An 18,331-nucleotide genomic window follows, 5' to 3' on the forward strand; every position below is an offset into this window, starting at 1 on the left:
GAAGTCACTTTCGTCGAAAAGGATTACAATCTCGGAGGAACTTCTCACTCCAAACAAAGTCTGTCATCCTTTCCCTGCTGCTGTTGGAAGTGCAGCCTTGAAGCAACAGGAGCCTTATAAAAAGGTGTCCTGGATTTGCACTTACCGGTATTAGTTGTATTATGAAATTAAGCGTAGTGCAGTTACATAATTAAAATACCGACACTGAATCTACCGTCGTGTGAGTTTGAACACGTAATGAACTCCGCGCACACAGGCATTAAGTAATGAAATTGTTCATACGGAGAGCATACAGAGTTAAGAAAAAAAAGTATGATGGTAGAGAAAGTTCAAGATATAGGGGCTCCAAGGGTATAGATCTCCTCCGTACGTTAGAAATATGATGACAAAAACAATAGAGTACACATAGGCGCATTAATGATCAAATGGGAACAGCTCACCTAGCTTGCGACTAATACACACGGACGCTTTAATGATGAAAATGGGAACAGCTAACCTAGCTCTGATCGCGTCGCGGGCCTGAACACAGGGAGGACTACAGAAAAACACCCGGACCGCCACCAGTCTATTGTCGTTCACCTTGGCCCTGAGAAATATAGTCCCAATTCTTACCTCTTGTATTTCTGACATGAGTGTAATGCTCATTTTCAATTTCATTCATTCTCAACTTAGAATGCCTTAATTGGATTCTCGAGCTTGTTCTTCTGTATTTCAACACCAATCTTGATTGGGGCCTGTTTTATATAATCAGTTGGTCGTCTCTACAGCAGTTATAGCCTCTTAGGGCCAAATAAATGTTTCATGGTCACTATATATATATATATATATATATATATATATATATATATATATATGTTTATTTGATATTTAATTGTACAAATCGTTGTCCCGCGTGAGCGAGGTAGCGCTAGGAAACAAAAGAAGAATGGCCCATCTCCTCATATGCACATATATATACATAAATGCCCACATACGCCCATATATATACACATGCGCAGACATTACATACATACACATGTACATATTCATACTTGCCTTCATCCATTTCTGGCGCTACCCCGTCCCACAGGAAACAGCATCGCTACTCCCTGCTTCAGCGAGATAGCGCCAGGAAAACAGACAAAAAGGCTATATATATATATATATATATATATATATATATATATATATATATATATATATATATATATATATCCTACTTTGTATTACTTTCTAACAGAAGGAATAGAGCAAGTAGCCAAGTGAGGAATTTTCCCTTGTTAGTTAGGTAGTGCCAGGAACAGACGAAGAAATATTGTATCCTCTCAGATTCATTCTCATCTTGCAAGTGTGTGTGTGTGTGTGTGTGTGTGTGTGTGTGTGTATGATTGCTGCTTGTGTTTTAGGGAGAGCGTTTTAAAACTCACTCGAGTTGCCCACTCCCTTAAACCTTGTATATTTGTACCATGTCTTAACTCCCATGTATCTATGCACACACACACACACACACACACACACACACACACACACACACACACACAACACCACCTTAAGCTAAGTACTGGAGCCGACCCGTGCTGACTCATGGTCAGTTGTACTACCCAGTATACTGCGGTATGTGTAAGTTGTGTGACTACATATTTGGAGTTACCTACATGCGCTGCGATGTATGTGAGGGTACTTATTTCCGTTCCAATTATACAATGTATTTTGTACATTTGAGGAATAAATACATTGATTAATCTAGCAACGAACACTATCGAATGCATTTTGATATTAAGTTTAGAAAAAGAATTGATGTATACGTAATCATGTAAAAGGAAAATTATTTTTTCCTAACAGCATGATTCATAATCACATCCTTGTAAAACGAGTTGGATTATTTAAATCATCCGAGTTAGGACATAAGCACTGCTCATCTCGGTTTTCCTCGTGATGGACTTGTTGACTGCATCATCAGACAAGCCCATGATAACATTCCGTAGGCAAGTTTCGTCTGGTTACAAAAGCACGCACGACCACGCCTTATAGTACGACTTTTTGGATATAAATGACTAACTCAGTAGCCTCCACGCGTACACCCGCGCATCGTCCGAGTGTCGGATGACATCCCACCAGGTAAGGTGCATTAGGATTATGGCCCTTAGCACGCTCTGCGGGAAAGATTATCTTGTCGTACCTCTGGAATATGACTCTTATGCTGATGCGCCATACGTCTCTCGGCCGGCATCCAGGGAGGGGTGTGATCACACCACTTTCATCTAGCCAATCCGATGAGACTTAGTCGGTGACGTCATATAGCTCGTGCCATAGTTGTTAATTCACTAAGTTATATTCATAGTCAGGTGAGATATTCAAAACTGATGATGAACTACTGATGAATAGTAAACGATAGTTGCTATAAAAGTGTGCCACTGAAAGTTTTCTGTAAGTGCCACAAAATCCTGTTGGAGAATACAGTACGTGGCACGGGTTATGACGTGTTCCCGCGGAATTTAAACGTACGTGGCCTCTAGTGCTGTGGCGAGCATAGGAAGTTGTGTTACGCTGCCTGCCGGTGAGAGAGGTCGCGCACGGACGTTTGCACCCCCAACTCTAACATACACCATAGGAAGAGGACATATTGACCGGATTACTCCCACCCCAGTCGACCGCCAGGGCTGTGGTAAGTCGATGCACCTGGATGTGATGCGTGTATGAGTGCTGTCAAGTGTCAAGTGTGATGTGACGGTCTTATGATGAGGTGGGCACCGTGCCAATGATGAGCAGAAATTTTGATGACTGACACGTGCAAGGTAATAAGCTTGTGAAACACGTATGCTTCTCGATATACCGTGATATCCGGAATCAGGACTTCGCAGTTTCTTGAACCAACCTGGTAAGACGATGCTTACCAATGACAGTTGTAAGTGAAGATGTGTATTTGTGTACAATTTTAAAGCGATAATTGTGGTGCAATATATGAGTGGAACTAGATTTTCGCTCTGGCGTAGTGTGGACAAAAAGCGATGAGTGTGCGCGCAATTTAGGTGTGTGGGTAGGTAGTGTGGGTTAAGGAGTGGTGGTGGGATTAGTGGTAGGAAATTCTTATAGTGGTGGTGGTGGCCTCAGGCGGTGCTAGTCTGTGACCCGCACTCCACCATCCTCTTCCTCCTCAACCACTGCTGCACACTCACTCGCTCTCTTTCATCCATTTATTTTCATTAACGTTCTTCTACTTCATTACTGTCGTTTTAGAATTGTATTCTAGGGACGAGCCTTCAGTTATTGACATAATGACGAGTGATTTATAAGATGTTTGAGAGTAGATTTGGTACATTTGGGTTTGGAGTATTTTCTCTATTCTGCCTGGCGTAGGTCCGAGAATATGTTGAAACGAGAAATTACAAGAACAATTCTAACTGGTAACTTAGCAAAACGTAATTGCGTAAAGAAAAAAAAATAGTTTAAAACGGTGTAACACTTTCGTTGGTCAATAATAAAGGTGTCCCCAAAGTTTACTTTTACCACCGCCTCTTTCCCCTTCTCGACAGCTCTTATTACCCACATTTTCACCCGTTACCCGTTAACTTGTTTCAAGCACCAAGGTTCGTCTCCCGTCTCATTTGACCTCTTGTCCTCTAAATTTCCACTACGGCGAATGTATCCGTTTGTTTACCTGTGGTGCTGACCCTCTTCTTCTCATGCAACAGTTTGTTTCTGTTTGACTCCCCTCCCCATCCCTCCACCCACCACACCCACGCCGTATTTACCAGCACGTCAACGCCTCTTTCTGCTAAGAGCTTCCAAGCTTCCACATCCTCTTACACTACTACGCTCGCTTGTCCCCTTCATTGTCATCAGAATGACGAGCCCTCTACCAGCACCACTTCGTTCGCATAACCATTACGCTGCCATGATATTTCATGCTCCCTCTGCCATCAGATTAACGACTGAAGTACCCCACAATCTCCATCCTGGTTAAGCATCCCATTATCTCCATCACACTAGAGCACCACCACCACCATCACGCTAGATCCTCTTTTCCACCCCTATCATGACGCCAGAGCCTCTCCTTCACATCATTGGTAATCGTTAAGCTAGAAGACCTCCTCCGCCTCCATCACACTAAAGCACCTCTACTTGCATCACGTTAGAGCATCCCATCTTCCTACATCTCGCCATAGTATCTCATCTATCGTGCAAGAGGATCTCCACCTCCATCATTATGTTCAGGCACCTCCTTCACCTCAGTTATCACAATAAAGAACTTCCTCCACATCCATCATCACAAAGGACCTCATCCCCTTTCATCACCACGCTAAGGCACCTTTCCATTTCCTCGCCAAAGTACCGCCTCCATCTTCATCACGCTAATGCATTCCTTTACCATAGCTAAACTGTTCTCTCCACCATCATGATAAGGTCATTGTTCTCTCCACCATCATGATAAGAAACATCCTCCTCTTCCATCACTTCACAGCATCCCTCCACCCCCAACACTAAAGTGCCTCCTACACTAACACCACGTTGGGGCCCCGCCCTTCTGGACAACTATCTCGTTCATGCATCCTGTATTGCGTCCACTGGTCTCCGACTGACTGCCATCTTCTGCCCCGGTTTTATAATACTTAGGTTATTAATTTTATAACTACAGAGATAGCATTTGTTGTGTGCCCTTTGAGAAGTATTGTTAAAGGTAATTTTACTTTGTAAACATTTCAAACGTATGAACGTTTTCGCTTCAGAGGAAATGAGGACCGATAGTGTTTCCTTTGAAATGCTGCCGATGGATGAAGGCGTGGTACTTTTAGGGCGAGTTTCTTTGCTTGTCATTATTACTTAGATGCTTTTGGGTTAGGTAAATATTGTAACGCTTTGCACGTTTAAGCAGTCACTTGGAACTATTTGTTTACCATTTAAATAGTTTTTGACATGAGGAAGGCTAAATTTAGCCCTGTCGAAAAGGCCATATGTAATAGGATTACTAATTCTTGTAATGATTGATTTCGACTCTGTTAGGCAGCTTGACCCAGAAAGTTGATCTTCACGGTTTTAACGTTGAGTAATGGTTTGGCACAGATGCTGGCCGGTAATTTAGCATATCAGAAACACGAGACCGGCGTGGAGAACCGACCTTTGGTAAGTTGAGGCTTGGCAAACTTTTTTTTTTTTGTACCAGTGGTCTGTTATACCTGGGAGTGTGGAGAGATTCTTTATCTGCGACCTGCCATTTATTCTTCAGGTTCGCTCGGTAGTAGTAGTGTAGGCTGCAAGTCTACGACTGGTTCTAAGTGGGTTGGCCCGTCCGCCCTTCACTTATACTGGTCGACCTTGCTCAGAATTCGGCAGTGTATCTGTCTGGTCGGCTATACAGTAGAACGTTGTAACAAATTCGCACACGTACATGTTACTTCCTTTCATTTTCAAAACTTAGAGAGAGAGAGAGAGAGAGAGAGAGAGAGAGAGAGAGAGAGAGAGAGAGAGAGAGAGAGAGAGAGAGAGAGAGAGAGAGAGAGAACGGTAATATCCGGAAAATAAGATCGGGGTAATTTCATCCTGGTTTTGGTAGTCATTACAGAAACAGGATTCAGGTACAAATGTACTTAAAGGATTCATTGTCATTTTCTGTACGTTTTTGTAGTTTGAAATTTAACAAATATGAGCATTTCTAATGTAAGGTTTTAAATTATCGAGCAAACCGCCGTTACCTGCAGTGTCTTTGTGATGAAATTTGTGAACCAGATGTTGCTTATATCAGGATCTGTCTGCCAGTGTCTCGTTATGTTGAATGTGCAGCTAGAAGATATAGTGATGCATGTGCATGTTTCTTTTGTAAGAATTGATTTAAAAGATCATGAACTTGTATAATAATTATATGCTAGATAGTTTAACGGGCAAGAATACAAGCTAGAAACAATTTGGGGTTTCCCTTTCCTGTTGCCTTTGGCCGTCAGACTAGCGGAAGGACGCGATACATTAATGTAGTGTTTAATGCTACTTGACAACTGTTTTTGGGCTGGGATATTGAAATTTTTTTAGTCTCTTGTAAGAAGGGTGTCACTAAACCAGCAGTTTTGTCATTTACAGGACTTTTTTTTTTTGAACTTGAAAGTAATATTTTCTGGAACAAAAAACAAAAATCAGACCAGCTTTACTGGCGTTAAATATGGTTAGATTAGGTTAAGTTTGTAAATTTTGCCACTTGACCTTATTCAAAGTTCGTAACATTCTTGCTTTTGCGTTTTGACCATTTGTAGTAGAATGGGATTTATTTTGTGGGATAGAAAAATTCACTTTATAAACGGAAGTCTCAAAACTGTTAGCTCAGTGATTCGTTTCGTTTATATGTTTAACGGTATTCAACACTTAGTCCTTGTTCCTGTGCCTGGTGTGATAGAGTAGCCATATGTCATTGTCCCATCACACATGGGACTCTCCCCATAGGCCTCTCTGTATGGGTATTTGAAAGTACGATTCAGTTTTCGGGTTTTATTTGATCTTCAGTTGTCGTAGAAAGATGACACAGGATATGTTTATTAGAGACTGGCAATGTTATATATAGTAGCACCCTGCAGATGAAATGACACCCCCAAAAAAGTGCGCAGCCCGAGATTGGCGCAAGTTGATAGAACTCTGCAGAGAGACAAAAATCTTAAGACTATAAAACAGGTGGTGTTTATACAGTGGTCCAGCAGAATCGTGGGCCGAATGCCACATAACTTTGGCAATCACACTGTTGATCTTAGAGCATTCCAGGAGTTTGTATTAGAGCTTCGGAGTCTTCTTATGTGGCTTCGTATGAACAGGTCATGGTGTATGAAGCTCAAGAAATATAGTGAGATATGGTGGTGGACGGCTAAATTGTAGCACAGGAGATTTTAACAAAATCATTTTATAATTCGTTACTTTTATTCGAATGTTCGACAAAACCTAGAAGATACTGTTCTTTGTTTAGAATTAAGGATATCCGTCTTTTTGAAATGCACCGTTTTACTTTGTCCCAGGGATTTCCACTTCAACAGGACCTAATTTCAGTCATATTATGAAAATGGACAACAGACATTTACAATCCACGAATGTATTTTTTCCCATGAATTTCTTAGTGGCTAAATATTTCCCCTCTCTTGTTATGGATTCGTATTAATTGTATTATCATTGCTGTACAACCTCCAGAACAGTGTAATCTAAATACAAATGGAGATACACCATGAAAAGTTTGTATTAGGAGTGCAGGGGAAGTTCTTAGGTATGGGGAAAAAAGTGGTTTTGCCCTAACCCCTATGTGATCAGTCTTCATAATCGCACCAATGTTAGAAATACTACGACGACATTCCTCTGCTCATGGATGGCAGCTACTAAGTAGTTACTTAATGCCCTTTGGTCGCTGATCACGCTCTTTTGTTTTGTCGACTATGGCAATAACACAGCCACATTAGTGTGTTTAGTTATCGTTGAGAATTGTTTCATAAAAGTTATTTGTAGAATTTTATTTAGGTTTTTTACCTTTTCCTAAAATGAAAACTCCCTTTTAGGATTTGTTGTCCATTTTGTGTCTTCATCTCATAAATTATAAGTCAATAGTTTGCATTTATCGTAAAAAGACGTTTCTACGCGACGCATTTCAGTTTAGAATATTCTTGGAAAATGTGTGTGTATAGTTCCCCCTTAGTGAATACAATGAATTATGTTGTTGAAATTTACCTTTGGTGCTAGTCAGTTCATGGCCTCTCACCTTTGCTGCAGGAATGATGAGGTGATAGTATGAAGTAATCAAACGAGAAACTGAAGCAGTGGATTAAAGCATTGGCAAGTATTTTTAGTAAACACATCGGCGCAGCCATATCGCTTTCAATAGCATATACAGAAAACTCCTGTAGCCAGATTTTTCCGTGTGGCTTGTGAATGATGATTACTAGTTTTAGTAACTTTTTATATATATTTTTGGGGATAAATCTTATTGTGACAAATAGGGTTTCATTTTTCTTGAATGAATGGACAGAAGTGGGTTGGCATGGGTGTCTTAAGGTCTTTAGTTTCTCAGGTCTCCGCTTGTGACCCTTTTATATTAAAAGTTAATAGATTCATTCTTATCCTTTTTTATTCAAGACCGATTGGTAATGTTTTGCTTTGTTAAAGCATAGTGGTACCTCTGGCCTCGAGAATTTACACTAGTTCAGGGTTTGGCATCGATGTTGGTTGTTTAATATGTTGATCTTCACCTAAACGTATGGTGGAAACCAGGAGAGAGATACAAAGAAGTTTTAACAAGAGACTGATATATGTACAGTCAAGGACATACTTCGACTTGTGAAGGTCGGGTCAGAGGCCAGATCATCATACCGAAAGGTCCTATCGTCGTGCTCAAGAGGTTAAAAGCGAAACCCTCTATTGACTGTAACATGGCAATGTATGGTTGTTCCTATATTTTTGACCGATTCTTTGATGATTTATTGTTGTTTACATACCCCCCCCCCCCTGATGAATTTATGCTCCTGCTGCGTCGCAGTGGTGTAGATGCCGCCACGTCAACGCTTTACTGACGCAATGGCGTTTTTGTCGCGTCGACGTCTTGCTGACGCAATGGTGTTGCTACCGCCGCTTCGACGCCCTACTGACGCATGGGGTGCTGCTGCACTACGTCGTCGCCCTGCCAACTTGCTTTGGTGTTTAAAGGTTCAACAGCCTCGACCTGCTGATGACAGGTGCAGGGACGATGACAGCCTCGACCTGCGAGTGACAGTTCTAGGGATGATAGCCTCGACCTGCTGGTGACAGGTCTGAGGATTATGACGAGCTTCGACCTGCTGGTGGTGACGGGTTTGGGTTTAACCAATGGCAGCTTCGACCTACCGTTGTTGACAGGTCTGGGGTTGACAACCTCGACAGCTAGAGTTACCACTTGTCTCTAGTTTCCATTGCATTCTAAATATCTTGGACAACCTGCAGATTTGTTGGTAACCAAGTATATTTACATAAACATTTTCACAGTGGTTCTGTTACCGCATTACAGAAGGCCAGAACATCACACTTGTAACTCGCATACAGTAATAACATTATCACCTAAGTTGAATGTCTCAATTTAGTTGGTTATGCTTACCTTTAAAAGAGTAAAGAGTTGCTAACACTGACTGTTGTTTCTGTTCGGTCGGCTCTCACCTTTACAGCGGCCAATGCACTCCTCCGGGCGCGGGTGTGGGAAGAATGTATTGAACCGTAAGAGGGGAGCCTGATCTCCCAAGCGTTGGAATGCATACAAAATTAGTTGATGTGTTGGTGGCTCAGTCATCTGCTGAGAGATTAGGCGAGCCTTGGGCGCTTTATGGTCCGACATGAAAGACCAGGCCATCATGCACAACGGAAGTACTACTATCGTGCTCAAGGAGCGTTGGTACCTTCTGCTTGGGATGGTAGACGCAGTATCGTATCCCAGGAAGAACTAACCCTGTCGTTTTTTATGTTCAAGTCTGAGCTGGCGCTCACTTAATGTTGAGTATATTTAGAGCTCGAAATTTGGAGCATGGTGTTCCCAGCGAACATGTTAGCCACTGGTTACCAGGTGTCGAGGATGCCAGTGTTTTAACGTTGGGCAGGGATTTGGGAGTTCCGAGGGGAATACTTTTAAACGCGTTCTTAAAATGGACAAAATCGTAAATATAGCCTACGATATCTGGCCAACACGGTTTACTCCGTGTGAGTAAACGTCCAGTCTTGGCTCGTTTTGTTTGAACAAAATTTAACTCGCTAGTATTAGTGTTTCAACTCTAGTCGTTTTCCCCACTAGACTTGTTGAAGGAGAATTATTTAAACAATATAATACACGACGCTGCGTCCTTCTGATAGGACTTCCAGAATCGTCGCAGTTGCTGAGTCAACTCTGCTGACGGAGACGGTGCGCATGCAAGGAGGTTGGGCTTGCATACCTGGCCTGCGAATGTGTGCAGCGATTTTGTTGAATATAGATATTTTGTTATATGCTTAACCTATTTAGGGTCAGAGGATCAAGTTATAATGAATTTCGTGGCTTATCTAAGAGTGGTTAGGTTATAAGGCTGTGGCTTTGTTTATGTTGATGTTGCCAGGAGACACGTTTATTGATTGCCTGGACAGAGGTGCCAATCTCTTGATCAGTCACTGCGTTCCCTTCCTAGTGTAAGGATTCAAAACCCGCGCGTTAACGTAACTGTTGTGCCACTTCTCTCTGATAGAAGTTGTAGTGTTTGAGTACAGTGTATTGATGGTTAGTGTAACTGTGCATAACGATGCCTTTATGCTCGTTGCCTTAAAGCGTTGAACACCTTGAGCACGACGTTGCGACGTATGGGCGTATAATGGCTAGGCTTTTGATCTGACTCGAAAGGGGTCAGATCAAAGACCATGTCGCCGGCCCCAAGGGTCTTTCCGTCGTGTTCATGGGTAAATGGTCGTGTGCAACGTGTTCATTAACTTGAAATGATTGCGTTGTGGTGCCAGTAGTATGGTACCCTAGATTAACGTGGTGTCCGGTTGTAGGTGGTGTGCAAACCTCGCAGACAGTTCCACCCAGAAGATGAGTCCCTGCCAAAGCAGTTGTAGCGTGAGTGCAATATTAGGTAGACCTTGGGAGAGTAGACTAGTGTGGCCAAGGACACTGAAGACCGTGCCAAGCGTAGTGGTCTACGGTGGGAGGGAGAGATGCCAAGCAAATCACTGAAGGAGGTGTACACTGTGACATCTTATGTCTAGGCCGACCTCGTCGCAGTCACTCAAGTTAAGGCCGACGTCCCCTCAGTCTTTGAAGTGCAGGCCGACTTCCGCGCGGTCCCTCAAGTTTAGCCGACACTTCAGGTAAGAACGAGGAATCGATATTAAAGTTTCCGCCGCGGGTCGCGCAACCTGTTGCTTGGTGCTTGGAACGATGAGGTCCCACGCTGGACGGTTATGCCATCGACTCCGTTGACTGTATACTCAAAGACGCCCACGACACAGATTGGCGGATAACGTGATATTTTGTTGACCAGTCTTTTGTTACTGGTGTTTTATACATTTTCGGGAACCATGCTAAATCATACAAAAGGATTTAAACCAACACACTAATAGGCAGTTAAGTGGAAGAGATCAAAGACTTAGTATGGTAGGAGTAGAATGACTGTACTGGCCTTATTAGTTAGAAAATGAATACAATCGCTGTCGTATATGCTTTGTTTTCAAACCAGACTTCATCGAGGTGACATTGCCACTCTTTTATTTGCTAGTTTCATGACTTAAGTTGGAGTAGTTGTGTAAAAGAAGGACTCTTGAGTTTTTCCTTTAGCCAACATACATATGTAACATTGAACTGGCTGTCCTGTATTCACGACTGCAAAGCAAATACGAGAGCTGTAAGCCTCTTGCAACTTGTCGCTTGGAGGCGAAAGCAAAGGACGCATGCTTGTAATCGTCAGGAGCCTGACTGACTGCTGACTAGGGGGAATGTTGGAGCTGGTGCTTTCGCAATGTTACAGAACCCACAGACCCTGTTTTTCAATGACGGAAAAAAGTCTGTGTTTTACTCATAAATTATTCTTAATGAGGAAATGTGATGAGAAACCCTTCAGTCCCATGAGGCACAGAAATTTAGATTATCTGAAATGATAAGACTGATGGCCGGCACTGAGGACTGTCTTCTAAGTGTGTCTAATGAGAGGCAGTGAAGAACGTCAAGGTAGGTGAGGCCGTAGAGACAGATGAGGTGGTGTTAAAGGTCCGGTCAGTGAAGGGACGAAGATCGAAAGGTCATGTCAGGTCAGGTCAGGGTCAGGTGGTGGGTGTGGCGTCTCCTTGCTGCTGGTTCGTCTTACCCCCCCCCCCCCCCCTCATTTTTTTTTTTATGTTCGGGGCTCCAGTTACGAACAAAAGTCCACATCAAGGCAAAGCTTTAATTGAAATATGGAGAGTTTAATGAAAGTGAGAAAGAAGAAACATGAAAGTATTTAGGAATTTTGGAGAAAGTTTAGAAAATTGCCGTGAGTTCATAGTCTGGATGCTGTTCCCAGGTTTTATTCTTGAGGCTGTGAGCGATTGGTTTTCGGAATGTGGCAAGTAAATGGGACTTCATTGTGCCCCAAGGGTTCCACTCGGCATACGGAGGGAGGTCACATAGTGTGTAAGTCACTATTTCCCAGCTATTAAGGTGACATTTTGTCACAGACGCCCACGCCTAGCCGGGGAGCGGCTACGTTGTTGACTTGGCTATGGTGGTGATGGCGGGCTGCGCACCACCCCGGGCCACCACTGACCTTGTCATCGTGGGATGGGGTACCTGTGTACCTGACGCTACCCTCTGACTAACCATTAGTTACTAACCCCCTCTCTCTCTCTCCTGCCCTTCACAGCACCCCCCCCCCCTCTCTCTCTCTCTCTCTCTCTCTCTCTCTCTCTCTCTCTCTCTCTCTCTCTCTCTCTCTCTCCCGTTGGCAACCACCACCAGGTTATCGGTACAGTTAAGGCTGCGCAGTGAGATAGCAGCTTTAGTAACTGCTAAGTTTCACTCCCGTCGGCCCAGGTTGCCGATTTTTTTTTTTTTTCTCTACCTCACCACCACTTTGGCTTCTGACATTGTCCACAAATATGAAACATCTCCATCCCGTACATGAGAGTCGAGAAATCGAATCTCAAACGAATTGTTACTTTTGATTTTCCCTCGCCACACGTTAGTCCTGCCTTGTAGCGGAATTTCGTTCGACGTAACTACTCTGACGTGATGATCTCTAGTCACTTGGCTTCATTATCATTGTCGCATTTAATTTCAAGCACGTATTCTTGTTCACGGTAGATTGTCCGTATAGGCCTATACCTTAGGCCTCCAACCCTCCCGTCAGGTCTACTACCGTAACTAACCCTCTCGCTTTTTTTTTTTTTTTCCTGAATCCTCAGCGCTTATACCTGGTCTTCAGTAAGAGGTTCAGACACCTTTATTTTTCCCCCGTTGTCACGTTTTGTGGGTAGTAGAGGACGATCCTCGACATGTTTTGCAGAAGTATTTTTTATATATATACTGCTAAACCTTTAAGCACGAAGGTACGACTAAGTATTACAATGGCTTGTCCTTCACCTGACCCTAAAGAATCAAAACAAACGCTAGGCTATTATACCCAAGAGTCGTCAAGGGTCGTACAGTCTTTCATAAGATGTTAAGGACAAGTTAGTAGGCTTCCTGGCTGATTACACATTTTAATGTGAATCCCAGAATCTCCAACAAAAGGAAATAGCTGAGCGTTTGGCCTCGAATGCGCTGGGCTTAGAAACGTGTAATGTAACTCATTCAGCGAGACCCAGTCCCTGAACCGTGTGTGTGTACTCTGTATCCTCCGTTGCGCCCACAGGATGGTTGGGACGAACAGTTAACTCGCTGCTCTGGCTTCAGAAATTATGCAGAATAAAGTTGTACGATTTCTGTAGACAATTTAAGATGGCTTTAAGTGACATCCGACGACATGTTGGGTAAGATTTGAGATAACGTCCAACGGCCTGTTAGTCCAGTCCATTTTAACAGTCATGAACATCTTTGGCTTCATGATCGTAGATAGCTTCACGCGCTATTTTGTATCGTCATATGTCTATCATGTGTTAGAACGCCTTGCAGGGTATTTAGTTGTTTTTAGTGTGGTTTTGTTCTTTCGAACATAATGATAGAATGAATCTTTAAGATTCCATGAAAATGGATCGTAAAACGGTTACCTGGCATAACCGGCAGATTGTATGCAGCTTGATGTGAGCCATGGTTTTTTGCGTGGTAACTTAGTTCGTACCTTTATCACATGGGAGACGAGGTATGGGCCTTGACTTGTTTATATTAGTAAGCCCCAGTGTTCTGTGTATTAGCTATGCTTGGATACAGTCTTTGCCTTCGGAATGACGTGCTTGGCGTAGATGTGAAGGGATCTTGTGAGGCAAGACCTCCGTGTTAGCTCCGAAAGTCCTAGCCTAGTAGCGCGTGATGGTGCATGCCTGCTCAACTCAGCAGGCAGGTCAAGTCTACGTTAAAATGCATGCTGGGTAGCGGGAGTCGTGTTGGACGTACCCCAAACCTGTGTCGGCGGAGCGTCTACTTCCAACGCCCTTCGAACCTCCTCTTCCTTCGACTTCCCTTTGGTTTTTGACCATAATCTGAGGAGAAGGCGCCTCGTCAAGTAAAAATAAAGAGAGCTAGGCCGTCATACCCATAGGGTCTGTATGATCTTGCTGAAGTCATATAACGGTTGTTTCTTCTTTTTCACCTTATTATGTAATTAGTTGCACTGCAAGCCAGTTCCCGCCCAAAAATGTTGCCTCGTACTACTCTTGTTTCATGGCCGCGTCGCCCTACGTAGTAAACCTGTTCGTCCGCAGATATTAGCTCGTAAACTAACCTTATGTAAGGACTCGACGTCATCAGCACAGTAGAACACGCGAGCAGGCATGGCGCAGTGTTGACATGGCCATGTATTTATTACGGTGGGAGATACGATTGTAAAGCTAGTCTGTACCAGTGATGATGGTTCTGTCGTATCTGGTTTACCGGATTTGTCTGTCTGGTTTCCCATAGCATATGAGGTTTACTCGGAATATTCGGTTTACCCAAGCATTGGGTTTTCATTAGCATGGCAGGTTTACCTTGGCATGCCGGTTTGCTTTAGCATCGCTGTTTGCCTCAGTTTGCTTGATGACATTTACACCATGCCAGCGAAGAATAGCTACGGATGCATGACGGTCCCACACACACAGACACACACACACACACACACACACACACACTGGAGGGAGACAATCTGCAGGATCCGGAGTGTAGTGACGCCAGACTCTGTAATGGCAGCTCTTGAGTAACTTCCTGAAGGACCGCCACACCGCCAGCCCTCCTGCCTGCCTGGCGAGATTCCTCATAGACACCAAGGACGTCCTCTGGTACCCCCAGGCCGCGGCCGGCCCAGGTGCCCCGCCTCCCCGACAGAACAAGTTCTTATCCTTAGTATCATAAACACGTCCGTAAGTTACTTGGCAGTAGAGGTGTGTTGCAGCCGCTTCATTCCCTCCCTCCCTCAACCCCAATGAATCCCCCAGGGACGTCGGGATGTCTGTGGCGTAGTTGGCCCTACAACCAGCTACCCTGGCCGAGGTAACTTATAGCCTACTCTCCCGTAAGTAGCATGGCATTTACCTTTAACCGCTTCGGGATTGGGCTCGGGACAGCATAGGAACAAGGGTGGACCTCTCCTTGTCTCACCAGGTTGATGCCTCGTCCTTCATCCTCCCTGTGGAAAGGGTACTACCTCTCGACGACACTAGTGCACCTAAGAAAATACAGTTTGAGGATTTTACGTACGAGTGACAAGAAATTTACGCGAATCTGCCGTTTTTTTTTTTTTTCCAAAGGTCGTTTCATGACATTTATAACCTGTTTTGAACGAGACTAAAGACAAAAAGTTTATTTTGTGGACTAAAATGAAGATGTATACTTGAACTTTTGAGGTCCTTTTTGCATGTTGATTGTGTTTACAATACATTACTGACCTACAAGCGGTAATCTCTGGATCGAACTGCGAAACAACAATTGATAAAGCATTTTTATCGCAACGGGAATATTCAGTATTGTGTTTATATAAACGAATAGCAGAAGTGTTACCGGACTCCGCCTGTGCTTGGTTACGGCGCGAGTGAAAAGTCACCAGCGAGGTTGTATCATCAGAGTTCAATTTCGTTGAGGAACTTTTCAATTTTATAGACTTAGTCCTTTCCCTGCCGTTGATTGCTAGTATTTTTCCTCCGACGTTTGACTTTTCTTGGGAATGGAAGGCCACCTCTTCAGTGGGTAGAAGGAACTAAAGATTACGTCATACAAGTTGATTTCCTATCCTACGGCCTTAGAAACTGTTCCAAGTTATTTATGGTCTAGTAGAGTACATTTTATATATATATATATATATATATATATATATATATATATATATATATATATATATATATATATATATATATATAAACTCAAGAAGTCGCCTTCCAAATACTAACACCTTGAGCATGACAAAATACGACCCTTTCATATTATGACATAACCTTTGACTTTACCCTCAAGTGTCAGGTCAAAGGCCAGGCTATCGGGCTAGATTGTCTTGCCATCGTGCTTGATTTTCGTACCGTTGTGTTGAAAAGGTTAAGTGATTTTCGTCGGTCTTAGGCGACCCAAAGCCACAGACTTTTTTTTAAATCCTTTAGTGTCTGTTCGCGTGCAAGAATTGCCCCATCTGACTGAATAGCAATGAGCGTATGAAAAAAAAAAAAAAGTGTTCTTGCACTTGTTTGAACTAGGCCAGTTTGCGTAACCATAACACGGATCGTTGGAAATCATTTTTGACCAAAATTACGTTTTCGAGAAATTTATCATGAGTGTAGAGCACAAAGGCAAGACCCTTGGGGGGAATGATGAAGTCATTACGTCCCTCTCCATTGGTCGCGATCGTCTTGATCCAGGATCATACGCACCTTCCAGCATAAGGGAGTTTGGATGTCGTGCGACAGGGAAGTGTCGCTTCGCACGTGGGTTTCATTCGATATGTGATACTGAACCACCAACACTCCCCACTCAAGGACGGGATAGACTTCCTATTTCATCTCGTAGAGTTCTGTCGGATAGTCTTTATTACATTAACCGTGAGGAGGGATAGGCACTTTTAGGATCTATCGATGACACTGGTTGTAGTGTGACTTTCAGTGTAGGATTTAAGTTTAGAGAGAGTGTTGTGAGGTTCGATCGTTTTATCACTCGGGAATAGGCTTAAAAAATGATAATGGTGTAGACTTCCGTGATGTAGCGGTTAGTGTTCCTAACCATGACCCATTCACGGGCCGCCCAGGGTAGAGCGCACAGCTTCGACTCCTGGTTGCGGCAGTTGGTCCACACTCAACCCAGCTCTTCATCCACCCCAAGGGGTTTTTCGATGAAATGTGTCCATGATAAGACTAGGATATATATATATATATATATATATATATATATATATATATATATATATATATATATATATATATATGGGTACAAAAGAATTGATGATAAATTAAGATTACTTTGGGCTCCCATGCCGTTACTGTAAATACGAGTTATGCAAGAGTGTTGCCGCTTGACGAGTGTGACGTACAGAAAGATAGGTCTAACGATATCTCGGTCAGGGACCTTACAGTGATTAGGTTTTTTAATAGGGGAAAAAAGAGTAACCCAAATAACTGACACGGATATGTTTTAACCTCTTCCACTTTTGAAATGTGTAGTATGCTGGGGGGTGGGGGAGAAAGATAAAGGCTGTAGTGGCTTTCATAGCAGTGTTGTACCCAGTTTTTTTTTTTTCCCACCATCTATCGTGTTTATATAGAAAGGTTGCGAGTTTTGTGTTTGAGCATTAACCTTTATTAAAATGTACACGAAGTTGATATTGTCTTTTATGGAGAAAGTTTGCAGTTGATAACATCGAAACAATGTGAAGTAGTGCCCACTTTTTTCGCCCGAAGTATCTATCTACCTTGCGTGATGAGAGGGGTGTTTGGATGAGTGGGTTGGTGCCTCTCGGGTATTTTGGTCTTGGTGACGTCAATTACAAGTTGCTGGCGTCATTTATAGAGTGATGCTGGCAGCCTTTCCGATGTCGAAAAGTGCGACGGAGGCATCGCAAAGCCTTGGCCAATATTTACCCTGGCCAATGACAGTGTACGAGGCTTATTGTTAGATTGACCCCGAAGAATACATTTCCACTGTCACGTGATGAATTGGGGACTTGTATGATGCATCGGCGATTATTCAGCGGACATAGGAGACTGAAATTGGTGGAGCAGTATAAGCTGCCCTTGTCAAGATAACCGAAGGTAGAATTGGAGGACGGGACCCTCCTCCCCCCTCCGTCTCTCTAATCTTGTATTAGAGAGAGAAAGAGGGAGAGGGAAAGATGAACGTTTTCATCGTTGTACGGCGAGAATCCCTACCATATTTAGAAAGTCTCGTGGGTATTTGACTTTTAGAATTGTGTGACTTTGAAGGGCTTCTGCGTGACGGTATTTTGATGTACCAACGGAGATAGGCTGGCTGTGAGGTAGGTCCCAAATTTGCTAGGTAGGAACAGTGACTCGGGGGCAAGACTTAAGAGACTAATAACGTGATTCGTGCATGAGAAGGGTATTTCGATGGTGTGTCACCTCTGGTGATGTATAGTGATCATGGTGAAGTTCTCCATGGCCGACCCTTATTTACTGCCCGTCAAGGCAGTACACATCAGCCTCGATGATACGGTATAATGTTTACATTTCTTTTAATTGTTGGTGAATAGGTGAATATCAGCATACCTAAAAAGAATGGACATTCTTTATACTGGTATATACATGTGCAGATATGTTG

The 18,331-nt window shown here is 43.2% G+C and overlaps 1 protein-coding gene across 5 annotated transcripts in view; it reads left to right on the plus strand.

The window, feature by feature from the left end:
• The window catches only part of LOC139760096 (long-chain-fatty-acid--CoA ligase ACSBG2-like), a 103,420-nt gene that overhangs the window by 49,164 nt on the left and 35,925 nt on the right, over positions 1-18,331 (plus strand). Inside the window, exon 1 of one of the 5 annotated variants that reach the window (XM_071682924.1) lies at positions 2,486-2,644. The exons of 3 other annotated variants lie outside the window; for them this stretch is intronic. Coding sequence is in view for 1 of the 2 variants with exons in the window: in XM_071682921.1 (XP_071539022.1) it covers positions 10,676-10,785 (110 nt within the window). In the remaining variant the exon portion in view is untranslated. Of the gene's footprint in view, positions 1-2,485; positions 2,645-10,660; positions 10,786-18,331 lie in introns of those variants that run through there. One more of the 5 variants, XM_071682921.1, reaches the window with a different exon arrangement.

The sequence above is a fragment of the Panulirus ornatus genome, chromosome 35 (genome assembly GCF_036320965.1).
Source record: "Panulirus ornatus isolate Po-2019 chromosome 35, ASM3632096v1, whole genome shotgun sequence".
Taxonomy (NCBI): domain Eukaryota; kingdom Metazoa; phylum Arthropoda; class Malacostraca; order Decapoda; family Palinuridae; genus Panulirus; species Panulirus ornatus.